The sequence below is a fragment of the Podospora bellae-mahoneyi genome (genome assembly GCF_035222275.1).
Source record: "Podospora bellae-mahoneyi strain CBS 112042 chromosome 1 map unlocalized CBS112042p_1, whole genome shotgun sequence".
Classification (NCBI taxonomy): Eukaryota; Fungi; Ascomycota; class Sordariomycetes; order Sordariales; family Podosporaceae; genus Podospora; species Podospora bellae-mahoneyi.
Genome location: NW_026946359.1, coordinates 3,512,152 through 3,537,055, shown reverse-complemented (window position 1 = coordinate 3,537,055; position 24,904 = coordinate 3,512,152). Strand labels below are relative to the sequence as shown.

The 24,904-nt window shown below is 52.7% G+C and overlaps 6 protein-coding genes across 6 annotated transcripts; 3 read left to right on the top strand and 3 right to left on the bottom strand.

The window, feature by feature from the left end:
- Positions 1 to 79: 79 nt before the first annotated feature.
- Positions 80 to 763, bottom strand: QC761_110775 (uncharacterized protein; the record flags this gene model as incomplete). The annotated part of the gene is made up of 2 exons (XM_062874369.1): positions 80 to 560; positions 690 to 763. 2 exons carry the CDS (start codon positions 761 to 763, stop codon positions 80 to 82), a joined length of 555 nt encoding a protein of 184 aa, XP_062737487.1.
- A 2,513-nt stretch (positions 764 to 3,276) lies between these two features.
- On the top strand, positions 3,277 to 6,816 carry RPF2 (rRNA-binding ribosome biosynthesis protein rpf2). Its single transcript, XM_062874368.1, has 5 exons — positions 3,277 to 3,452; positions 3,518 to 3,626; positions 3,690 to 4,012; positions 4,070 to 5,176; positions 5,344 to 6,816. Exons 1-4 carry the CDS (start codon positions 3,439 to 3,441, stop codon positions 4,596 to 4,598), a joined length of 975 nt encoding a protein of 324 aa, XP_062737486.1. The 5' UTR covers positions 3,277 to 3,438; the 3' UTR covers positions 4,599 to 5,176; positions 5,344 to 6,816.
- Positions 4,760 to 7,288, bottom strand: QC761_110760 (uncharacterized protein). The gene is made up of 2 exons (XM_062874367.1): positions 6,826 to 7,288; positions 4,760 to 6,765 (listed from the first exon to the last, which is right to left on the bottom strand). The coding sequence occupies exons 1-2, from the start codon at positions 6,892 to 6,894 to the stop codon at positions 5,248 to 5,250; spliced, it is 1,587 nt and encodes a 528-aa protein (XP_062737485.1). The 5' UTR covers positions 6,895 to 7,288; the 3' UTR covers positions 4,760 to 5,247.
- A 2,178-nt stretch (positions 7,289 to 9,466) lies between these two features.
- Positions 9,467 to 15,274, top strand: SGS1 (ATP-dependent DNA helicase sgs1; the record flags this gene model as incomplete). Its single annotated transcript, XM_062874366.1, has 3 exons — positions 9,467 to 9,510; positions 10,242 to 14,034; positions 14,096 to 15,274. Exons 1-3 carry the CDS (start codon positions 9,485 to 9,487, stop codon positions 15,272 to 15,274), a joined length of 4,998 nt encoding a protein of 1,665 aa, XP_062737484.1. The 5' UTR covers positions 9,467 to 9,484.
- A 1,401-nt stretch (positions 15,275 to 16,675) lies between these two features.
- On the bottom strand, positions 16,676 to 19,577 carry QC761_110740 (uncharacterized protein). The gene is made up of 2 exons (XM_062874365.1): positions 17,741 to 19,577; positions 16,676 to 17,661 (listed from the first exon to the last, which is right to left on the bottom strand). The coding sequence occupies exons 1-2, from the start codon at positions 19,315 to 19,317 to the stop codon at positions 17,337 to 17,339; spliced, it is 1,902 nt and encodes a 633-aa protein (XP_062737483.1). The 5' UTR covers positions 19,318 to 19,577; the 3' UTR covers positions 16,676 to 17,336.
- Positions 19,578 to 21,363: 1,786 nt separating this feature from the next.
- Positions 21,364 to 24,696, top strand: QC761_110730 (uncharacterized protein; the record flags this gene model as incomplete). The annotated part of the gene is made up of 2 exons (XM_062874364.1): positions 21,364 to 21,962; positions 22,008 to 24,696. 2 exons carry the CDS (start codon positions 21,364 to 21,366, stop codon positions 24,694 to 24,696), a joined length of 3,288 nt encoding a protein of 1,095 aa, XP_062737482.1.
- Between the last annotated feature and the right edge of the window lie 208 nt (positions 24,697 to 24,904).

Genomic DNA, 24,904 nt, shown 5'->3' with positions numbered 1-24,904 from the left:
TTGCAGGTGACATAGGGGAACTTACATTTTATATGTGTTTACTTTGACCAAGTTGTGGTCCATATTTTCTTCTGCAAGTTTAATGGTCGTCTTCACCACCAAATTCCATTCCTTCAGAAACATTGAGGAAGAAGTCCTGTAGCCCATTTTTGACAAAGGCGGCAAAGTCCCAAGGATCAGGAGATATCTTCTCCATCGGGCCATTCCAGAGGTACATGTCTGCCGCTACTGACTGATCGGTAGCGATGTAAACCTGGACGGGAACGCACTTGTATGCCTCTCCTTCACCTTCGAAGTTGTCGAGCTTCCGACGTTGAGACGTGGTCGCTAGTGTGAGGAGGCAGCCCTGGATCGAGGCATTTGGGTCTTTGGAGGCAATTGCCGCGGGCTGCTGGGCGTAACCACTGCCGAAGTATAACGAACGCCGCTCATATCCCTTGACGGTTGCAGGTTGCAGCATGGGGAGTATTTTGTCGACGTCGGGGGCGGTCTCATCTGATTCCCGGAGGAGCATGGCAAGCAGCTCTGGAGCACACAAGGTGCCGTAAACGAAGAGGGGTCTTGGCGTGGTTGCCATTGTGGGTTTTGGGGTCAACTTGGTGATAATGCGTGGTGAATGTGCTACCAAGGATTAGTTGGGAGAGTCTTGTAATGTGAAGATTCAGGTCAAAAGGCCAAGGTGAACTTACTTTGACTTTAATGGGCAGCCACGGTGAGTCAAAATCAGCCTCCGCCAAACTGACAGCAAAAAGACAGGCAGCATCCTCAACAGCGAAACCTTATTACGCCAATTTTTAACATCACACGCGTGGTTGAATCTTTTACAGGAGAAAATAAATGCTGGTTGACTGCGATGACCGATGATGATGGCAGGACACCAAGCGGAGGGCTTAGTCGGTAGATGTTGGATCAGACAACACGACAGAAGCACGACAACCACACAAAACTCCATGTCAATCCCTAGAACAACTCATGGACAGCTGATTTTATTACCACCAACTACAGATGCGTCTCTTCGTTGGCCCTGCTACGCTTGCAACCGGTTACCAAGCGACACCACGAGGAAGTGCAGAGTCCAGCTTCGTCGCTCGTGCTGGGGGGACACTGGGTGGACTTCCACCATGAAAAAGCCAAAAAAAGCAACACCGAGAGGTATCTAGATACAAACAGAAAAACGCCAACAGAAAACAAGAAAGCCAAACGCTGAGAGCCAGCGCTAACTGCAAGAGCAAAACAACAAAGAAACCCACCAAACAAAAAAGAATGCCAACCAAGTCAGAAAACAATCCAAACAACCATCTCAAAAACGAAAGCCGCCTCCTTCTCCATCGCCAATACCACCAACAAAAGACAGACACCTACCAAAACCACTACAACAAACGACAGACACCCAACCGAAATCACCAACAAGAGAAAGACATGACTCAAAATCACTCCTCCCAACGCACCTCCCTGATCGTCTTGAGTTTCGGACGGTACTTCGGGATTACTCGACACTCGCGATCGCGTCGTTCCCGCCCGACTCGTTCCCGGTGCCGCGCCACCTTCAACAGCCCCAAAAGATCTACTTTCTTTCTCAGCGCGGGTTTCTCTGGGAGGGGAGGGGAAGGGGGACGGGGAAGAGATGGGGATGGGATGGGGTTATGGTGAAATGGAAAACATGGTTGGATAGAGCGAGAGTTGAGGATTCCGGGAATCAAGTTCTGAGAGGAATTATAGGTGTTGCGGGCTGTCTGTTTTGGTTGAAATGCTCAATATCGCAAAGCATTTGGGTGTTGTGTTAAAAGATCCGAGTATTGGGGGGCATGGGGGTGGTCAGCATGTGATGAGGATGAGAGCTCACGCCCCAGTGGAGGCTGCGAGGACAGCAGACGAGAATGCTGTCTTGTTCGTCGAATTGCTTAACAGCAATGGCAGCAACCATCATATATCTTGCATCAAACGATATAGCGGAAGGAAAGGAATCCAACGGTTATTTTGGCGTAGCCGTTGGCCTCGATTTGCGCGGAATCCGCGGGCGGAAAGGGGACAAAGACTAGCAAGAACACCCAGTTTGGAGGGACCGGACGTCTCTCCACCGCATTATCTTGATACCCACGACGTTTCCCACGCTATAATATATATGGCTAGAATTACCTGAAGATGCTCTGCCAAATGCTACTTTTCCAGACACAGAAACCTTGTTGCGCGGCCTGGAGAGCGCAAGACATCCTGATGCTGCTGGGCAGGCTCGCCCGCCGCGCTCGACGCGCACGTGTCAGCCCAGTGAAGGCCGCAGAGATGGACAGAAGAACACCGTGCGGTGAGGTAACAGCTGGCGACACCTCGGGATGAAAAAGCATTTGCAATACGCAGGCAAAATTTGGCAAGAGGCTTTGTTCGGCACCCAAAAATATCAATGTTGAAGGCCCGGGTGCGGTACCCGAGGATACTCTCTCGGCCCAAATCAACAGTCAAGGCATACAAACAGATGGAGCAGCATGTTTTCAAGACGGGCCAAATTATTTCAAGTGTCAATCTATCTTCTTTGTGTTTGTACAAATATTTATAATCATCACATATTTAGGTAAATACTCGGAAAATCATATTGCGCCATCCAAGTTGACTGTTCGCCTATTTTCTACTCTATCCTCTTACCGACTTCTGCACAACGAGCTTTAAATTCCGGTCACAACTTAGAACCAAGAATTTTACAACAGAAAAAAAAGGGTCCCGTAGAACTCAATATATCACAAACGCTACCCAAGAGCCCACAATGACTGGGATGAGATAGGATCACATCAGACGAACTGGTGCACTATTTCCGGGACCAGACCCATCGGCATGGTTGCCGCAGCATGGACCTCAAGGTTTCCATCAGTAGCAAGTGCTTCCCGGTACCTCATAACCAAAACAACATCTCATCCACCGCAGTCACGATGCCTGTGGCTCTCTTGATGACAGAGCACTCAAAACCAATATGCCGGCCCAGTGGTCAGCTCATCACAAAGTCCCAGTTATTAAGCAGAACATGAGATTGGGCATTGAGGACTTCTACCCAAACTCCCAAAACATGGTGGCGGGAGGTGTTTGGTCAAACTCATTAGTGTGGTGAAGACGGATTACCCCCGACACCAACAACAAACCTGTGCTCATGCGTTCATAGTAAATGTTACTAATATTGAAATATACTTGACTGGAATCTCCAAGATAGTAATGTGCCGACTTCTCGTATTGCTGTAATATCCATTGATGTTGGTACCCTTCATATGCCATGATGTGAAGCTTGGAGTTGATGTTAAAGTCCAGGGCCCCACATTTCTGCCGGCCCCACCCAGATTCACCAAGCGCAAGAGCGCAGCGATAAGCTGATAAGAAAGTTGAGCTTAGCCAAAATAATTTCGCAGCCATTCAAGTTAGCACCACCATCATCAACTTTTTGACAACATCGCCATCAAAATGCTTCGCACAGTGTAAGCACCTCCAATTCGACTCGGGAAGCTGTATGCACAACATTGCTAATTACTTTGAAATTCAGAAAGCCCAAAACCGCTCGCTCGAAGCGTGCCCTCGAGAAGCGGGCGCCGAAAGCCGTCGAGAACCCCAAGAAGGCCCTCTTTCTGAGGGGTACCTCCTGCAGTCAAATCGTATGTCGATGCACCCACGATGCAATTGAGACGAATGTATGCTAAGAAGGAGTTCCCAAACAGACACAAGATGCCCTAGGCGACCTCTATGCGCTCAGGCAAGTCCATGCCAAGCGCTTCCAGAAGAAGAATGCGATCCATCCTTTCGAAGACGCCAGCTCGCTCGCCTTCTTCTCTGAGAAAAACGACTGTAGTCTTTTGTTGTTTGGCAGCTCCAACAAGAAGCGCCCACACACTATCACCTTTGCGCGAACCTTTGACTACAAGATCCTCGACATGCTTGAGCTCTGCCTCGATGGCGAGTCGTTCCGCAGCATTTCGCAGTTCAAGACCCAGAAGGTGCCAGTGGGAACCAGGCCGTTGATGGTTTTTGCGGGGACGGCCTTGTATGTTTCACTTCTTGGCATCTAACTACTTTGCGTGAATGCTAACCTATTCTCTAGCGAATCTCCTGTACCGAATGGCTTCACCATGGCCAAGTCCATGCTCATCGACTTCTTCCGCGGCGAGACATCCGACAAGATTGACGTCGAGGGTCTCCGTTTCGTTGTCGTTGTCACTGCTGACGAGCCCACCACCGCTGAGAACTCCGACGACCCATCCTCCAAGGCTGTCCTCCGCCTCCGCGTCTACACCATCCAGACCAAGCGGTCCGGCCAAAAGCTTCCCCGCGTCGAGCTGGAGGAACATGGTCCCCGTATCGACTTCCGCATCGGTAGAATCCAAGAACCCGACGAGGCTATGCTCAAGGAGGCGATGCGTAAGGCCAAGACCAACGAGGAGCGCACCAAGAAGAACATCTCCACCGACATCATGGGTGACAAGCTCGGCAGAATCCACATGGGCAAGCTGGATCTCAGCCAGCTCCAGACAAGAAAGATGAAGGGTCTCAAGCGCGAACGGGATGTCCTCGACGAGGCGGAGACGGTAGTGGAGGAGGCGCCCAAGCGCAAAAAGAAGGTCGATATCTAAGTTTGTTGCGGTGATTCTTTTGAGCATCATATACCTTTCGCGGGCGTTTACATTTTTGGGCTGTGTTGTTATGTGGGACTGTTTTTTGGGGGGCAACTTCAAAATATTATAGCACAAGGAACGGGGGCTAAATGGCGTAATGATTATATGTTTTTTTCTGTGGTTCATTCATAGACGACAGCCATCTTCGAAGAAAGTTGCTGTCTACCTTTTGTTCTACATGCGGAAAATTACATTGCAAATCCATGTTCTGTGTTTCCAAATACTTGCTGCCTGTTTATTGGACCAGGCAGTGGCCCGTTATTGGGCTTCATCCTCCTCCTCCTCTTTCTGCAACATAGTACATCCTCCAGGAAGTATTCCATACTTCCAAAACTTTCCCGCCAAACATCAACTTTGAGGGATGAGCCCAACTTTAGTGTGGCTATGTCGATCCCTTTCTTCTGTCTCCGTATCGGACTCTTTTCCACTGACGGCAAAAATCCTGACCAGTTGAAACTTATACGACTGATATCCCAATATCCTTCCTCCCAGTAGTTCCCAGGTTCAAACCCATCAGGTCGATATCCTTCCCTCCAGTAAGCCCAAACCACCATCACGGCAAATATTCTTTTCCCCCACTACCCCCCTCCCCCTAAAACTATGATTGTCACCTCCCCCCCTGCCCTCTAGCCCCAGCCATCATAGCAGCATACTCCGGCACAGTCGGAATGCTATTCACCGCATTGCTCATCTGACTCAACAGCTCAATATGCCCAAAGTAATCCCCTTGCTCCCTCCCCTGCTCCTCCAGCGCCCTCTCCTCGGCAAACCAATCACTCCCCCAAACCTCTGGCGGTATCGGCATCCCCCCCTGTTGCCCATTCCCATCCCTCTCCGGCTCGAAAAGCGCGATCCTCATCGCCCACTCCAAATGAGGCCACCACTTCCTATACGCGTCCGGCCCGAAAAAATCACTGTTAAACAACGACACAACCCCCAGAACTTCCCGTCTCGCCATCCCCTGCAACCACCAAACCCCATCAAGCGACTTCAACAAGGCAAAAAAACACGCCAAAATCGCCAGTGCCCGAGGCCGCCGTTCCTCAAGTAGCTCAATGAATCTTTTGGACACCGTAGCCGGGAACGCCAACGGCGCGCCCTTGTGCGGGATCTTGTGCGCCCAGTTCAGCACCGCCACCGCATGCTGGTAGGCTTGTCTCGTGGCAGAAATATGGTCCGGGCTGTTTGGTGGTGGCAACGGTCTCGACGTCAACGGCACCCGAGCGTCAAAGCTAGAGGGGGGGTTACTCAGCTCCTCTTCTAGCCCTTCCAACAAATGGCCAAAAAACGTCTCTGGGCCGGTGCGGAAGTCGAGTTGGAGGGCGGCTTGGGAGTTGATTACCTGGGTTACCACCGGTGACACTCGTAAATACTGCCAGGAGGCGGCCGTGATGGCTTTGACGCCTTGGAAGGAGTGGAACCAGGTGAAGGGGATGGCGTAGCAGCCTGGTTGCTGGTGGCGTTTTGATGGGTCGGAGGAGAGGGAGGAGATGGAGGAGGAGTTAATGCTTAGGCCTTCGTCTTTCATGAAGACGCGGGTGGCGGTGGACTGGAAGGCTATGAGGGCTGCGGTTAGAAACAGGGCTTCGGCGTTGGTGTGGTTGATTCCTTGGTTGAGGGTGGCCGAGTATTCTTCCAGCGAGGCGGCCATGTAGGCGTGGGAGGCGCGGACGATTTCTTTGTCGTTGGGGTTGATGCTTCGGAGGTGGAGGGCGGCGACGGCGAGGATGGAGTCTGCTAGGTGTTGGGAGCCGGAGAAGGCGAGGTTGGGGACGGTGATTTTCCAAATGTCTTCTGTTACGGGTGCGGTGAAGGTGAATGTTTTGCAGGTCATGACTGTGTAATGGTGCATGAGTTTGAGTTCGAGGAGTCGATGTCCCGGGGCGGTGGTGGTGGACATGGGAGGTGTGGGGAGGGGTCGGGCGAGCGGAGCGGAGGCGAGGGAGAGGTGGCCGGCGGAGGGGACGATGGGGGAGCCGAAGTTGACGGTCGTCGCGGGGGTGGAGGGGGTTTGAGCTGCTGCTGCGGCGGCGGCTTGGAGGTCGGCGAGGACTTCGGGGTGCTCAAAGTCGCAAGCGACGCCGTGCTTTACGCAGTTGCCGCATCGTGGGTGGACTTCATCGCACTGGTCGCATTGAGTGTTAGCAATAACTGACGAATAGAAAATCCAAAGGCGCATACACACCTTGATCTTCCTCGCCTTGCAACGACGGCAGCCAGCCCGCGACTTCTTGTGCGACCTGCGCGGAGGCATGATGAAGTAAACTGAAGGTCGGATCTGGGGATGTCTTGGGGCGTTGATGTCTCGGTTGCTGCTACATAGGGCCCTGATGTTGCGGCTCGCGCAGCTCCCCGTTTTCCATGCTAATCGTGCCAGAAAACCGAGGTGTGATTGCTACGACTCGAGAAGATTTCGACAATGGATCGATTATGTGGCAAAGAATCGGGAGTGATGGTGTTGAGCAGTCCCGTTCAAGGGATGTGTTGTTCAGAATAATACCAGCTCGAGCCCGGGGCCCGGGGTGTCCAACGAAACCGAGCACCGCTAGAACTGACAGGATCCGACGGTGCTGTTAGTGCCTGGGCGTGCCGTGGAAACAAGTGTCTCAATCCGGCATGGACAGTGCTTAGATAATCGGCCTTTGTTCTCAACCGACCCAAGTCCATGTTATTGGGATCAAAGACGGGAAGGGACGATTGGAATCCAGCCCAAGGTCAAAGAAGCCTGTCTTCTCCCCGGGTTCGATCTCTTTGACCTGTGTGCCAATCTCACTTTTTTTCGTTTCCGTACAGTGCCCGATTGAAAGAAACCCTAACCTGGGTCGCAGTCTTGGCATTTGCCCTTGAGCCCCTGGATAGGACATCGCCGGTGTCAATGAAGCAATGGTGAGAGGATCAATGGGGAATAAATCTTGAAGGATTAACTCACTCATTAAAAGTTCTGCTGTATAATATTATTGTGAATGCTACTGTGTGATGAAGCACTGATCAATATCTAAGTATCATCATACCCAGCCTCAACCTACCCCGACATGGGTTTGTCCTAAACTGATTCTTTGCTATCAAGTTGAGAGCTTGGAGCTTGGAGCTGGGTAGGAATCAGTTTCTGGGTGCGGAATCTCATCCTCTAAAGAAAACAAAGGGTTTGCAAAGCTGGGACGTTTGGCGAAGTTGGCCTCTGAGTCTGAACGCACTATTTACAATTCCGCGTCGCACTCAACGCTTGCCCATTTCACTCGAACAATTCAGAATCAACCCCTTGAGCCACAGACGTGTTTATGTAGTCTCATGAAATTCAAAGCTCAGATGAAATGTTGAAGAGAATAATGACGCTGGGGTTGTTCAGTCCAATACTGGAGATGGTCGAAGAAAAAAACAACGCCTGTCTGTTGCAGTGTAACATTGAGTATGTAGTTTCAATGGGGGAAAGGGTGGGGGGCGGGGGAGCGTAAACGGTCTAGACAAGGGGTATAGGAAACTGAATACAAAACTATTCGCAGGGTATGCATGAAGACAATGCTCCAACTTAGTCGAGGCACAAAGAACCCATGGATAGACTGCTGAACCATCGCCAAAACTATATATGTGCCACTACTCAAACTTCTACTTCCAACAGAACCATATTCTTTATTTGCCTCAGTGTTTCATACTCACAAACTATCTCAGCATTATCCAAGCCAAGATCCAGACGCGCTCAATGTTTTCATCTCCAACTTGTAATCACAGATCATAAATATTGTTTGCAAAAAGGAGGGTGTCCAGGTGCAAGAATAGGTCATGCTTGGATTTCATACGCGCGTGGACGCGCTGGCCTTCTGATCCCTTCCACGTGCTCGCGGATTATAAACTTGATTTATGATAAGAAGAGTGTTCTAGCGCAAGAGCAAAGATCAGGTGTAAATCACCATTCACCTGTGTTCTCACGTGGTACCCTACCTTTTTCTTTCGTTATACTAATGAATCATCCGTACTTAGTCACTCTCACTTCTACTTATCTACTGTCTCTTAACTCAGCCTGCCTTTTCCGTAGTCGGTCTGCGCTTGTTCTGAAGTCTACAGCACCCCTGATTGTCGAGATATTTCCTGGGACAAGATGCTCTCTTGCATCTCCAAGCCCCCTTTAGATCTTACATTATCCAATAGTCTATGCACATCTCACGGCATAGAAAGATTGGTATTAGAAAAAACAAACCCACACAAATGTCCAGTGCCTGTGACGTTGTAGTCTGGCAGAGAGCTTCAAGCTAAGAGGGCAAACATCTATATGTACTATCGTATGGACATAGGTTCTGTGTCTCGGTGTAAACAAACAAGGCATGACCACCGTATCTCTGTCAACCTCCATGTGCTAACTTTGTCGACAACACCACCATGTCGAGTGTTTCTTCCTTCGACGCGCGAGGGAGCAAGATTCCGTCGTCTTCCAACGCGGAGACGACCTCATTCCCAGCCAACAGTCCAGGCGGGCACGCGCACGCGTTTTCAATCAAAGAGCATGCCACGAGCACCTGCCAAGTTATCCCAAGAGTGTCATCTGAAAAATCCGAACTTGTAGCTCCCGGCAAGTGAGTTTGCAAGCCCAGACCACCGCCTTCCATAGTTGCTCCCAGTCCCAGGTATTTAACCACCTCCAGTATTCCCGAAGCCTCCCAACCTTCTCCCAAACCACCAACATCTGGCAGTCAACCAGCCCTCGAGTTCGCGCGCGAGACATCCTCGCGCCCACGCCTACCAGTGCTTCTGCCTTCCTGTCCTCAGGACACCACCATCACCGCGCCCACGCGCGAGACTACAACCCAGGCCACTCAAGCCACTCCTTGGGACACCCAGGACCCCTGGGTACCATGGACCACGAGGGCGAGCACGCGAGGTAAGCATCGACTTGACACCCTAGATATTCACACAAGCACGCACCCTGCTACGCCAGCTCTGCTCACACTCCCCCTTTCCGATCCTCTTCTCAATCCCACTCCCAGTCCGCAGGCACTTCATCGTTCAATCCCCTTCCCCATACGCGGGAACTTTACTGTCCAAATTCCCTGATCGTCGGACTTGAGAGTCGCACCGTTAGGCCAGTGTCGTTACGGTGTAGACTTCAATTCACTGTCCCAATTCACTGTCCCCGTAGAGGGAGCTTGGGCCGCCCAGGATGAGCTTAGTTCACTTGGATCTTGGCGCACCTTACCCTAGCGGGCTAGCGGGCGCCTAGGCTTGGCGGAGCACATGACGACGCGTTTAGGAGCGCTCTCAACGCGTTTTCACAATGCCCTATCCACCCATCCTCACACAAGCACTCAGAGTGATTCGAACCATTCCAGGGATTCTCAGCACCACCCCCCTCCCTCCTCGCAATCCTCTCCTTGTACTCAACATCGATGCGAGCCATTCGGGTTGGGGCCCAAGGTTCCTGTACGATCCCATGACTCGGAACAATCTGAGTGCTCATCTGTCGTGGCTCTTGAGAGAGACGACGCGCTTGAGGCCATCGGGACCACCTTTACCCGCCGCCCAAGACCCTTTCGACAACACCCCTCCACCTCCTGCTGCCGATGTGACCCGCACTTCACGCACTTCACGACCTAACCATTCTTCATTTCCTAGTGCTACGGCTGCCGGTGCCTTTCCATCACAGACTGGCACTGCCCCCCAGGACCCTCTTCATGGCACTGCCTCTACTCAAGGATCACACCTCGCTGCCATCCCTTCCACCAATGAGGTAGACATCGACGACGCGAGCGGAATGGCAAAGCTGTCCGCCTACAACAGCCGCCGGCCAACATTGGCGACTAAGCAGCAACAGCAACTCCCCACTCCGGTCTCTACTACTAGAAGTACACAGATCGGAGCTTTGCAGCGCGCCTATTCCGCCAATGCTGCTGTCCGGCCCCAGGCAAGCTCTTCCTCGCCGCCGCCGCCCGTTAAGACAAGCGCCCGCGTGAAGGTCGAGTTTGACGACCTCTCCGATCCCATTGATCTCACCGAAGAAGATCGCAACGATGGGTCCAGCTCTGTGGTGGGCTTTGGCGATGGCAAGAGGATGTGGCGAGAGGACTATGCCGAGCGCCCTGAGCCTGTCTCCAGCCGTAGCCAAGCGAACCCCTATCAGCAGACCAAAGTTATCAAGACTTTGGACGACTTTGACGAAGAGTATCCAGACATTAATGAGATCGTCCCGCCCTCCTCAGCCGTCCGCTCAGCTCTCAAACGCAGCGCCACGGCGCCTTCAGTTGTGAAGACGCATATCTCTACCCCTTGCCCGCCCGGAACAAGCCGTGCGTTTAAGGAACCCACGGTCCAGGGCCGTGAAGCTTCTCATGGTAGTTCTGCTGTACCCAATCAAACCGTCCCAACCGTCCCAGCTGTCGCAGCATCCGCTCGCAAGCGAAAGTCGCCCGCGACTGCCGAATTCAACAGCGACGACTTTTTGGACGAGGAGGTGGACGCTTCATGTACCCCAGCCAACAACTCGTCAAACAAACGGGCGAAGCGTGCCGATGTTGTCTACGACTCGGAGGATGAATTCACCACGCCGGCCTCCCACGGATCGCCCGACGCTCAGTCGCCCCCAGGAGTTCAAGATATGGATGTGGACATGGAGTTTTCCATTCAGGAGACTCCCTCGAAAGCGCCGGCGCCGATGCCTATGGAACTCGATAATGTCGTCAGCAACGGGAGCAGAGCGACTGTCGGTAACACGCAGGGATCCCAAGCCTCGGTGCCTCAGCCTGTCAGCTCGGGGCAAAACCCAGCCTCGGAGGCTTCTCTCGGCTCTGAGATTGAGCGTAACAAGCATACCCTGGGCTTGTTTCTTTCTCGGCCCTCGGTTTTGGATGAGATGCTGCAACTTGTGGACTCCCAGCTCCAGGAGAACGCAGAAGCTTTTAGGAGATTTTTGACTCAGAGGGGGTTGAAAGAAGAGCGTAATCAAGAGCGCGAGCGCATCAAGAATGCGAAAAAACCTTTGGACGATAAGAAGAAAGCACTGCTTGCTCTCCAGGAGTCATACGCCTCGTACAAAACGCTGAACAGTGATCAGGAAGTCCTGGTAAACAAGATTGCGAAGGCGTATCGCGATGGTATTGACACAGAGGAGCATGAGGAACAGCTGCTAAAACTCGATGAAGAAATCGAGACCGCGGAGAAAACACTCATCGCCCACCTCATCAAGGCTGGCATCGATGATCTCGATTTTCTTAAGAACCAAAACGACTCCATTGCGCCTGCCGACTCTTCCCCGAGGGCACAAGCCCATGCGGCCGATGCCAGGACTTCTCCGAGTGAGGGACGCATCATTCCTGAATGTCCTTCTTTAATTACAGGTCCTAGTCAGGCCCATGCCACGTCGGAATACTCTGGTAGCCAATCTCAGCGAGGCCCATCCCAGTTTGCTGCTCCTCAATTTCGACCGCCAGTTCCGCACTTCCCACCAAACCAACAACATACTCAGTTCTCGGGATCTCGGGTCCAGCCACCCTACCATCAAGCTGTGCCAAGCAGCTCGAATCACTTCGATGTTGACGAGGACGAACTTGCTGCTATGGAAGCAGCCTCGCAATTTGCACCACCACGGGCGCACAACAGGACCCAAACACAGGCGGCCGAGATAGACGAGTATGGACAAGACGATGTCCCGGACGATTTGTTGCTTAGTGCATATGAGCAATTTTCAGGAGGCCCGTCAGCACCCTCAGCGACTGCCGCTGTGCGAACAGCTGCCCGCTCTACGTTGTCTGAGGCCACTAGCAATAGTGCTCCCGCACCACCCAGGCGAGCTCTTGCAAAGCTTGCACCACCTGTGGTACGGAAGACTGCCATTCCGCCTGAGCTCCTGCAGTTCCCCTGGTCTGCAGATGTCCTTCGAGCTCTGAAAGACCGCTTTCGGCTCGTCAACTTCCGCCATAACCAGCTCCCAGCCATCAATTGCACTCTTGCCGGAGAGGATGCCTTTGTCATGATGCCGACAGGAGGTGGAAAATCGTTGTGTTATCAACTTCCCGCGGTTGTTCAAAGTGGAAAAACAAAAGGTGTTACCATTGTGGTGTCACCTCTCCTCAGTTTGATGAGTGACCAAGTTGAGCACATGGAAAGGATCAATATCCTGGCTGTGGCGTTCAATGGAAACCTGGCGGCAGCTCACAAACGACATATACTGGGGAAACTCAACCACGAGACACCGGAAAATTTCTACCAGCTGCTCTACGTTACCCCGGAGATGCTCGCCAACGAGAACACCCAGATCCGGCGCGCACTTAAGATGCTGCACCAGAGAGGCAAGTTTGCTCGTTTGGTCATTGATGAAGCCCATTGTGTCAGTCAGTGGGGTCATGATTTTCGTCCCGACTACAAAGCTTTGGGCGAGTTCCGAAAGCAGTTCCCAGGTGTCCCGGTGATGGCCTTAACCGCCTCGGCAACCGAGAGTGTTCGGAAAGATGTTCAGCATCAGCTTGGAATGACAGGCTGTAAACTCTTCACGCAGAGCTTCAACCGGCCCAATCTCTATTATGAGGTCTTTCCCAAACCCCCAACTTATGTCGACCCGCTCGGCAGTTTGATCGCCACCAGATACAAGAATCAAACCGGCATCATCTACACGACGTCCCGCGCTTCTTGCGAGGGCATTGCTGGGAAGCTTGTGGAGAAGTATGGCATCAAGGCAGCGCCGTACCATGCCGGATTGGACGACAGGCCGGAGATTCAGCGGAAGTGGCAGGATGATGAAATTCACGTCATTGTTGCCACGATAGCCTTTGGCATGGGAATTGACAAGCCAGATGTGCGTTTTGTCATCCACGTCTCTCTTCCAAAAACCATGGAAGGGTACTATCAGGAGACCGGGCGCGCTGGGCGTGATGGGAAGCCTGCCGACTGCATCCTTTACTTTTCCTACGGCGACGTGACCAGTCTGAGGCGCATGGTGCAAAAAGATGAGCTTGATAAGGACGGCAAGCACGTGCGGTCACAGGCTGAGAAGGACAAGCAGCTGGAGCTGCTGGATAGGATGACGTTTTATTGTCTGAACACGACTTCTTGTCGTCGGACGCAGCTGCTGGGGTATTTTGGGGAAGACTTCAATGCTGCCAACTGCAACAAGCAGTGTGACTTTTGCCTTCTCGGCGAGAGAGTCACTCTTAAGCAGGTGGACCGCACTGACTGGGCCAAGGCTATCATTGACTTGATTCCTGGCATGGGTGCCAAAGGCGGCTCTATTGGTAAACTCGCTTCCGCTATGGCCGGGCGAGATAAGAAGAACTACCAACACCTGCCAGGCTTCGGCGTAGCACCCGGCATCAAAAACACAGCCATCTATCCTGTCATTATCGAGATGGAGAGGGTGAAGATAATTCATAGCACAGCGGAGACGAGCGCAAACGGCGGTCTTAATCTTTACTACCACGTAAGCAACAACACCCTTGAGTTTATCCTTGCCTTTTGTACTGACAGCACCTGTGTCTTAGGTCTCCAAGGAGAATTTCAGACACTTCTGGTCCAGCGGGACAAGACTGACCATCTTGATGCCCGAGCAGGATCTTTTCTCCCGCAAGTGCCTGGTCAAATCCGAAGCAATGGTTCGAGCACCGCCCTCTACCAATGTGTCGTCGCCTGTTTCTGCACCAGCGAGAAAGCGGCTGGCGCCTCAGCGGGGTCGACAGTTCATTGATGATGAGGCCGAAGGAGATTTTGGAGACGAACTCGGTTCCGGTGATGAAGACGAAGATATCCAAGACCACAGGCCGCGACATGCCAATGGCTATGCCAAGGACAATTTCGTGGTATCCGACTACGAGGAGGAAGTGGACTTTGACGCCGCCGCCCCATCTCGTCATCATCGCACTGCTACACGGCATCAGCAGACCCTGGATGCGCTTAGGCCATTTGATTTCTCTCAACTGGACCAGGTCCATCAAGTTATCACAGATCATTTCCTTTTTGAAGCGAAGCAGCTTGAGATTCAGATTAGGGCCGAGACAAACCATATTCGCCCCTTTTTCACGGATCAACAGTACCGTGAAATGATCGCTCGTTGGACAACGACTCCGGCCAAGATGTACACCATCCGCGGCGTCACTCCTGACAAAGTAGACCAGTGGGGTTCTCACTTTGTGCCCCTGATTCAACAGCTGCACCAACAGTACCAGGAGATGATGAGCAACCAGGATCCCAGCAGAAACCAGTATTCTGGCGCTGCCACAATCGCCCCCAATGCTCATATAAGGAAGAAGGGGAATCGAGATGTCATTGTGATCAGTGATGGAGAGGAGGAGTTTGGTGACTTTGACGACGAGGAAGATATGGCGAGCGGATCACGGTATGGCGCTGGCGCTCCCTATGTGAACCCCGAGGTGGCAGCCTTTCATCGAGAGCTTAAAGCAATGCAAAGGGAAGCTGATGCTGAGAGACTTACCAAAGCCGCCTCTAACTCTCAGCATCAAGGTTCTGGCTATGGTAGCAGAAGCGGTGGCGGGTCCTACTACAAGAAGAAAGGTGGACGGGGCAGCAACGGATACAACCGCAATTCAGGAGGTGTAAGCAAGCGTGGAGGTTCTTCAGCCAAATCGGCAGGTGGCAGCAGAAGCAAGGGCTCGTCTTACCCTCGGGGTGGAGGCGGAGGTGGAATTTCGGCCATGCCTCGTTAACATCTGCCATAGTGGATTCATCCCCTAGAATGCGGGTTGCGTTCATAGCATTGACTTTTTTTTATCTCAGTCGATGTTTCACAAAGCTTTTTTCTTTGTTTCGATGACGACTTACGTGCATCAGACGATACTGTATATAACGACATAAAGGGGGGCTCTTTTCAGGGGAAGGGGGTCACAAACATGAGCATTGTACTTCATTCACAGCATTGGGCGGCGCGGTGCATTAAAGAGAGGAGTTTCATTTTTTGTGTCTTTACGTGGTGCTGGGAGAGGGAAAGGGGGTAAAAGGCAGAGAGGGGGTCAAAGGGTGGGCTATCACCACACCAGACAAGCAAGCATCGCTCCGTCTTCATGCCTCAGACTTTTCAGCGTCTTTCTCAAGGCATATCATCACATTACGATACCCATTCACGCACAGGGTAGATCAACAGAGGAAGAGGATATTTGATAACTGCGAATTTGCTTTGCTCTAGGAGCTTTTTGCATGGGGGTAGTTGAGGGGTGGAAAAAAGGAGTGGTTGATCAGGATGGGAGAGGTGTTGGATTATGTATACAGGGGATAATTGAGGATCAATCACAGCATTGTGCATACCTACATAAAGCAGGGGAGGTGTGATGGGAAGGGAAGTAGTTAAGCCTTTAAGTGGCAGAGAATCCCTTTTATTTTGAGATTTACTTGATGATAATGACTGTGAATATGCATCTCTGGAGGTGTACTTTTAAAAGTTAAACAACATGACTGATTAAGTTTGGAAGTATATATAGCCTTTAAAAGCAAGAGATACTTTTACGCCTACACTTCTCTAGGATCTGAACAAGAATTATAAAGAAAAATAAGAACTCGTTACGTTTCTCCAGGATCTAGCCGGATCATAGAGACAAAGAGAGAACTTATGGCATAAAGCAAAAAACCCTAAAGCTTGGAGCTAAATTTTGCGGCCGGTAACGGTGTATAGCGGCTGGAGACGATTGGAATCATCTCTAGCTAGCTGATAGCTAACAATTTATGCTAGCTATAGAAAATCCTATACAAGTATGAAATAGTGTGTGTGAGAGTGTGAGAGAGTGTGTGTGTGAGAGAGAATTAATTCTAGTTGATAATGACTTATAATGAGAGAAAATGTTATTTGTTCTCTTCTCACTAACAGCAACATTCTCAAAACAATAGTACTACAGTCTGTCCTCAATTTTAATCTAGAAACTTAACATACATAGTCAAAAACAAGCCCACAAATATATATCAAGATACCAAGGGTTGAAAAACCTCAGCCTTTGATTGACACATCTACATATATATATATATATATATATATATACTCTCTGTTCCCCTCATCTTAATTAACACCCCTTTTCCTCTCCAACCTCTTCCTCCGCCCAGTCCCCCTCTCTTTCCAACCTTTCTCCCCAAACAAAACCCATTACAAACGCCCCAAATCCCAATGTGTGTGTGAGCTTTGTGTTGGTATTTCAATGTTTCTTTTAATGCTGATAATGATGATGATGCTGATAAACGGGGGTATATAAATGAAGAAGTAGTGATAAGAAACCCAAGTAAAAAAAAAAAGGTAACAAGGAGGACCACAACAAGCCCGAACGAAGTAAAATAAAAAAAAAAGGAGGTAATGTTTTGTATGCGTAAAAGTGTGAAACCCCCCCCAAACTCGTCATGTCTCTCCTTTCCCAAACAAACATTTTGAAAGTATATACAGGCAGAATATAACGAAAAAGTCCAACATGAACAAAACCCCCTATATCTGCCTGTGTTGACAAAAGTTGGACAAAAGGTCAAGGAATAGTCCATCGTAAAAGCTCTCAAGAAGCCAGGTATAATCCAGGATTATGTGGTTATTGAAACCAAAAAGGGGCAGGTGTGGAGGCCCAACCCCAGCAGTAAAAGAAAAAAGGTATGAAGAATAGACAAAAGTGTTTGTGAGTCGAAAAAGAAAAAAAAAGAAAAGAAGATTATATATATATAAAAAAAAAAGGCGGACGAGGGGCCAAGCCGTCTATCAGGTCGTAACATCTTTCAGTCGTCATATCCTGCCAGCCTGTCCCCCCCCTATCCGTCCCAATTTTTTCCCCCTCTCCCCAGGAAGATTTTGTGATAAGCTGGTATGTATGTCCTCCAGAGGCATCTGCAGTGCCGAACCCACCTGGCTTTGATTGCTGACCACGTCTCCCGCTGGGCAGGTAATAACGCTTGCCGATGCTTGTTTTTTTTTTGGTGGCACCTAGCCCTCCAGCTCGGCGGTAATCTCGCCGCGTACTGTTCGGCACCATTGGAGAATGGCATCCTCAAAGTCAAGCCAGAGTTGCGGGCTTGTGTTGTACTGGAGGCCAAGAGCATCGGTCTTGAGCAGCACCTCCCATCGTAGCTCGGCCGCCTTGAGCCAGTAGCGCAAGTTGTCAGCGGCGCGATATGGCTTCTGGGTGTCGCCATGGAACGAGGCGATGGCACCAAACCTCCGGCGAGACTTGCGAACCGCACAGTTGTGCAAGTGAACCAGACGCTGGCCGTTGGACAGGGACGCAAGAAACGGTGTGGGGAGCGTTTGCTCACCCAAAGGCTTCGTCCGGTCAATGGGGACCCATGTGGGAATGGTTGGCATGTTCTCGATGGGGTCCTTGATGCCGTGCAGCATCGACTGTATGAAGGCTTCCTCGCGCTGAATTTCGCGGCCCTCCCACCCTTCATCGCGCAACCAAGTCCACCCCTCCCGCTCAGCAGCCTCGGCAGCCTCTATCTCAGCCTCAGCAGCCAGCATGCTGTGGAGCCCGGAGATCCATTCATTCATAGTGTGGAACTCATCCTCACGCATGCCGCCAGAGAACCCCCGAGTTGCCATGCGCTTGAGCACCTCCATCACAGAGAGCAAGGCACTGCGAATCTCCTTTTCCGATTTGATGGCATCCAGGCGGTCAGGTCGGTCGTGGGATGTGTAATAAATCTTGGCCGCCCGGATAGCCAGCGTCATGACATCAAGGATGTGCATGCCCTGAATCTCAAACCACCCAATATTGCTCCTATTGCTCCGGGTGCTTCTGGTAGACCCCGAACGTGCGCGTGAGTCGGCTCCCTGGTCATCAGTCAAATGAATGGAAATTTTGGGCGAATCGTCTGGTGGGGCCTTGGCGTCTTTTGCCTCCTTCAGTGATCTTTTGGCAGTATCGAGGGCGTTTGTGAGCTCGGTTCTTAATTCAGCAACCGTCGGCGGCTTTGGGACTGCCTTTTCTCGGTGAATGTATGTGCTGGTCGTCGGGGGGGGCATGTTGAGATCCTCCTCGTCGTACTCGTCCTCGGAATAGAATTCCTCCGGGTGTTGCTCATCGGTGGGCGATTCGACGAGGGAACCGCCGGCCAAACTGACAAAGCTACTGTGCGCACCCAGATCCGGGCTGCTTCCCATGGATGCGTAGCTCGAGTCATGGTCACTGACCGGGGCCTTGAGACTAGAAAACGACACGGAATCGAGCGAAGAAAGATCCAGTGTTTGTGCCTTGCTGTCTCTTTTGCGTGCCAGCCGACCACCCTTCCCGTCCAGCAAACCGGTCCGTGCAAAGTAGTACTGAAGATGTGCGATGCTCCCGAGGCTCAGGACGCTCTCCCGAGCGCGGGCGCTGGCAGCGAAGTCAGTTCCCTGGGGACGCATGTAACCCCGGCGCCTGCTCGAGCTCCTGGACCCCGACGGTGTCACTGGCGTGTAGGGCATATCCATGCCGTTCATCGAGTCCCGATTATTGAGTGGAAGATTGCCCGTGTAGATATCAGAGACACGAGAGGGACGGTAGCTCTCTGAGGACTGGCGTGAGAAGGCCGAGCTGTCGCTCCCAAGAGACTCGCGCACATTCGAGGCTTCTGTAGTTGCGGAGCCATGAGAGACGGTCGAGCCCACCGAAAGGCAGCGTGTCGGGTCAGAACGAGGGCCGAGGGCCGGGCCGGGAGCTTTGTCGAGCGGAGGTGAGGCACAGCGTCCGCTGGCGGGCTCACCAGAAGCAGCTGCCATCTTGATATCGAGTGAGGACGAGAGGCAAAAGGCCATAGGCCGGAGTGTGCCTATTTCGGTATACCAAGAGCGATCGTCGGCGATGACGTCGTTTCTTTCTGTCTGGTACGAAGGTTGCTGAAGCGTCTTGAACAGAGCAAAGTGTGTTGTTCCACGGCAGGGAGCCCAGTGGGCGAGTGGCTGTCGTTGGTGGTTGATTGAGGCAGAAAGTAAACAAGAGACGGCTCAACGCACAACGGGAGGCAAGTCTCAGACACTGAACGTCTGGGTTTTTCGGGACGGTTTTCCGGTGAGGGGGGATGGATAGGCAAAAGGGAAAAAAGCGAGGTCCAGGCGATTCCGCTGTGTGTGGTATTTCTGTGGGCAGGCAGGTTGGGCGAGGGTGGGCAGGCAGAAGAAATGAGATAACTTCATGCGGTAGAATTGCCTGTGACTGTCTCGCCTGCTCTCGCCCAGGGGGCCCGATGGCTTGATGCAGCGCCGGTGGGGATTGGGGACCGATGGCCCACCCCCTGGTCTGCGACACGGAAGGTGGGGAGATGAGGAGGACACGGTCCACTGCAACGCGTCGGTCCACACAGCTCGAACCCCGCCGAAGCTTTTTTATTTTTTGTTTCCTGACACAAGAGCAACCGGCGAGAAGCCTGCGATCACTGACGAACCCCTTTGATCTTGACAGCGGAAGCCGCGGAATATCTCGTAATGCTTTTCTGTCATTCTCGCCACGGAGCAACGCCCCGGCAACGCGAGGAGATGTTGAGAGGGTCACGTGCATGCCTGGCTTGCTTCTTTTCATTACGACATCTGGGCGTCTGTCTCCGTTTCATCTGATGTTGAGCTGTGGTCTGGACGTCTGGATCTCTGGTGAGCATCTCTCTCTTTTGAATTTCTCAATATCTCTTCACGACTTGACCTCGGCTGAAGCCAATGATTGGTGTTCTGTTTGGCTCCAATGCAGACTCGGGAGCATCCATCCAGGTTGCATTGCAGCATTTCTCTTTGCTCTCCGCAGCGGCCATCAGCGGCCCGTCTTGATGGTTACCTTATGTGAGGTAATTATTAGCAGAAGCGTCTGATCTTTGCAAACAAAAGACAGCTGCATGAGCTTGACCTAGCTGCTGTGTCTTCAGTGACAGGCCGCAGAAGTGAAGCCGATCGTCATCTCTTCATGATATATATTCCTTCTGTCTCGTCAGTCGACAGAAGAAGAGAGGCCCAACCTTGGCCCGAGCATGTGGTTCCCGCAACGCTAGAAAGGGGCCCCTGGCTTGCCGACCATACCGGAAATAGGTTTAATCTTCTAGAATCCCTGTACCCCCATCAAGCGTTTCAGCACCCGTTTCCCGTCCGGGCTGGCGAACTGCCGTCATCGGGTAGTGCTTGTGCTCTGGAAGACACTGAATATTGCGACCTTGTAACTTCGCTTTTGTGATATCGTCAAGAGCGCTCTGGGGGACTACACAGTAAATATCTGGAGAGCAAGGTAACACTCATGGAAGGCGCCGTGCTCATTGGACGATCCCATCGAACGCGACTGCGGGTTCCCGAAGGGCACCCAACACAAGATTAACAACCCCCAAGCTAGAGGAGGCGAGACAGGCCTCTGGGAATTGTTCTTTTCTAATAATAATAACTTGGCCCCCTCTGGCACTTCTGTCGGCCTTTTGGGCCTGCTCTGTTCTGCTCTATTTGCTCTGCTCTGCCCTTTCCAACCATTTCTCTTTGGAAGCAGCCTTCATAACATCACACCTACCTTGCTGATCAAAACGGGATGCTGTCGACCAGTCACTTGTCTCTTCATTTGCATCGGCCCACTGCCATTTGCTGCCACACACCACGATTGAAACCCGGCAGAATTCCCCTCTGCGGCGTGTCATCCAACCACTAACGCAAGGCAAACTGCGTTCCATCGCGAATTCAGACCACAGCCGACCCTGGGGGTTTTATGGGGAAAAGACGCAGAAGGCAGCTCGCATACGCACCCTCTGACGCCGCCAAGCTAGAACGCTCTGTCGCTGTCGGCTGCCGTCCAAGTGCCCGCAAAAAAAAAAGAGAGGGAGCTCAGTCGAGCCAGTGTTCCGAATGACGGCTCTTGCTACTACTGCTGCCCCAGGCAGTAGCCATCACGAACTCACCGCTCCGATTATCACGGCGACGGACGTGTCCGAGTCACCCGATCTTTTGCCCCTTCGCGCGTACGAGACGACGGATCAACACCACGTCGGTAACGGTACCAGCACCACCACCAGCGATCGCCACAACGGCGACCCGCCAAACACTACCACTAACACTAACAACACTAACCCGCAACAACAACAAAAACAAGCCCAATCTCAGCAACAGCTATCGGCAGACGACCCTGCAACCTCTTCCCGGGCTACCACTCCCGGCCCTTCAGCATCAGTCCATCGCGCAAGAAAGCCGTCTCCAGGCCTAGCAGCGCGATTAAAAGCCCTCGGCTTTGGCTCCTCCCGCAAAACCGCCTCGCTCCCTCCTCCCATCCAGCAAGATATCGGCCGTCTTCCAGAGGAGCAACTTAGGAAACTAGACCAGGGACACCAGGTCAACTCTGCAGCTGCCGTCATTGAACGGAGGGGTAGACCCTGGAAGGGTCACATCATCCGAATTCCCTCGAGATCGAGCCTCAAGTCGGACAAGTCGTCGCACAGCAACAACAACAAGAACGACAACAACAACAAGAACGACAACAACAACAAGAACGACAACAACAACAAACCGGCCCTCGAGTGGCCCGCTTTTCCGTCCCCGAGTATCGAACAAGAATTCTCATCATACCCAGAACCAGAGCTGCTCCCAGAAATTACTACGACAGAACCGCTGGAAATGGACACGAATAAATATCGTCTGCCCGACCACACCAATGGCAATGGGGTGAAGGCGCAGTTGGACACAAGGGAGGAGCATATCGCGAGAGATACCCGACCGCCGCCACCACCGCAGACGCCAGAAATTCCACCTCCGCCGCCGGCAAAGGATACGCCTCCAACGACAACAACGTCGCGCACGTTTAGTCCAGCCACCCCGCCTTCTGGAGACGTTTTCAACCCGGATTCGATTGCATTGAACCCGCTGGGTCTGCAACGGCCCGGGTCGATTTACACGTTATCTCGAGCCTCGTTTGCCAACCAGTTGGCGCAACTAACGTCGTTGCAACTCCCAGATGCCGAATCTCTGTCTAGCAAAGTCTCGGCCATTCCAACAGCCCAAGTAGCCACCAGGGCACTCATCGGCGCGGCGGAACAAATCCGAGGGTGGATCTCCAAAGCGTCCGAGGTAATTGGCGGTCTGGAAAGCGAAGATGACGTCGAGTGGGCCGCCGCCGGGGGTCGCGAGGGGGTGGAAGAGGTGGAAAACGCCATCATTCGGTTCGAGGAGTTGATTAAGGTCTATGTCGGCGCGATTGAAGAACTGCAGGCTAGGGAGGACATTACGGCCGTGTCGGCGGATGATCTCAGGAGGGCGGTGGCGCAGATGGAGGCTATCCTGGAGGAGTGGGGGCTGATGCGCAAGACGCTGCACAATGTCAAGGCGCAGGTGGAGATTGCGATGGAGTGGGAGGAGCTGTGGAACATGGTGTTGGGGGATATCGAGAATGAGCTGAACGAGTTGAGCAGGTTGGTTTTTGAGATGGAGGAGAGGAGGCACAAGAGCGTGTTTGGGGCAGAGGAGGGAGGGGAGCTGGATACTATTGCTGAGGATACGACGCCGGGGGGGTTGAGGCTGCCGGTGGGACAGCAGCAGCAGCAGAGCAATCGGTTTAGTCTGCCTCCGTTCCCTCTGAGTCCTGGGTCGCCGAGTCCTGGGGCGATGGGGATTTCGCAGGACGATTCGAGCTTGTTGGCGCTTTTTGCGAGGATGCAGCCGCTTAGGGCTTCGCTTGACTTCTTGCCCATGAGGCTTTCGGTTTTTGAGGCGAGGGCCGAGGATACGTTTCCTACTGCTTGCGAGGAGTTGGAGATGAGGAGGGCGGATTTGGATGCCAGCTATAAGAAGCTGGAGAAAGATGCCGAGTCGCTCCGTAAAGAGCTGGGCGAGGACAGGTGGGTTTTGGTGTTTCGCAATGCTGGTCGGCAGGCGCAAAAGATGTACGAGTCTGTTGAGAGAAGTACGACCTGGCTACGGGAGGCGATTGAGTCTGGGTTGCATTTGACGAGCCCGCCGGCGATGAGCAAGAAGATTGAGAACTACGAGGCCAGGAAGACACATTACGGGGAGGCGATCGAGAGGCTTTTGACGATTATCGATAAGGGGGTCAAGGATAGGTTTACTATTAATGGGGAGATTTCACGGTTGCATACCGAGATGAGGGCGAAGTGGGAGGGGTTGAAGAGGCAGATTGCCGAGCTTGATCTTGTGCTGGAGGAGATCCAGCAGGAGAGGAAGAGTCAACAACTACGGGACTCGGTCTCGAGTATCCTGTCGAACGGCCGGTCTACGATTCAAAGCGCCCACGAAACACCCGAGAGCTCGCCCCCGTCGTCAGTGATAATGTCCAGCCAGCCGGCCAGCTCCCAGACCAACATCCGGATCTCCAAATCCCGCTCCACCAGCGGGGGGAGCTCACTGCCGCAACCAAGCAGCAGGAGGATGTCCTCCCTCCCCACGCCCTCCCACTCCTCTATCACCCGAAAGCCAGTCGCGGCACGGATGTCGACTCTGTCGGTCCCCTCTAGGGAAGGGTCGGCCACCCCGACAGGAAACCGCACCTCCCGACCGCCTTCTTCGCTGTCCAACCGTCCGAAATGGAACGCATCAACCAACACGTCGGATGTCGACACGGGCCACAACTTCAAACCCTTGACGTTGACAACCCCAAGTCCGTACGCTAAGAAAACTCCGACTCCGGTCCGGTCAACCTCTGCCCTCACCCCTTCTTCGTCCAGCTCGAAGCTACCCACGTTGCGAAGCCCGCTTGGGAGAGCCTCGAGTGCGTCACCTCTGCCGGAGGATGATTTGATGACTACTCCCAAATCGCACTCTGGGCTCTCGTTTCGGGAGCGGTTGGCTTCTACCCCGGGGCCGTATGCGCAGAGGCCGAGGCTGGCGAGCTCGGCGACCATGGCTGGGTTGAATAGGGATCGGAGGGCGAGCATGATGCCTTCTTCGAGGCCGCTGGAGCAGAGTCCTGACGCGGCCGCGAGGCCGGCGAGTTCGATGGCTGGGATGATGGGGGGTAGTAATGGGAGGAGGTCGAGTTTGTTGCCACTGCCGAGGGAGAGTGGTGGTGACTTTAGGAGGTCGACGAGTGGGTTGGTGACTGGGAGGGCGTCTCCGCAGGCGGTGGAGGGGGCTAGGGTTGCGATGGGGTTGGGGAGTAGGAACAAGAGTGCTATGGGGAATAGGACCGGGGATTCACAGGAGAGGAAGGATACGAGGCCTAGGTGGAGAGGGTAGAGACGTTCTTCTTCTAGCCTGGGATGTCGAGGTCGAGGGAGGGGGGTTTGAGGAGGGGTAAGGGGTGTTGGTTGGTGGGTTATGAGGACAAGCGTGTATTACTTTTTTTGTCTTTTTGGGAGCATGGAGTTTATCTTTGGCTGTGTATCTTGTTGATGCAATGTTATGAGAGCACTAGAGGGGAGGGGGGGTGTTTTGTTAAGGTTGA

Bases quoted from the DNA above. Each gene is read 5' to 3' on its own strand.
- QC761_110740 (XM_062874365.1), bottom strand. From the start codon at position 19,317: ATGGCCTTTTGCCTCTCGTCCTCACTCGATATCAAGATGGCAGCTGCT. The intron at 17,662-17,740 runs GTTTGGTGCCAT...TACTGGCTCAAG, and splicing joins GTTCGCAAGTCTCGCCGGAG to GCGGCCGAGCTACGATGGGA.
- RPF2 (XM_062874368.1), top strand. The intron at 3,627-3,689 runs GTATGTCGATGC...GTTCCCAAACAG, and splicing joins GTACCTCCTGCAGTCAAATC to ACACAAGATGCCCTAGGCGA. The intron at 4,013-4,069 runs GTATGTTTCACT...CCTATTCTCTAG, and splicing joins GTTTTTGCGGGGACGGCCTT to CGAATCTCCTGTACCGAATG.
- QC761_110760 (XM_062874367.1), bottom strand. From the start codon at position 6,894: ATGCCTCCGCGCAGGTCGCACAAGAAGTCGCGGGCTGGCTGCCGTCGT. The intron at 6,766-6,825 runs GTGTGTATGCGC...CAATGCGACCAG, and splicing joins GCAAGGCGAGGAAGATCAAG to TGCGATGAAGTCCACCCACG.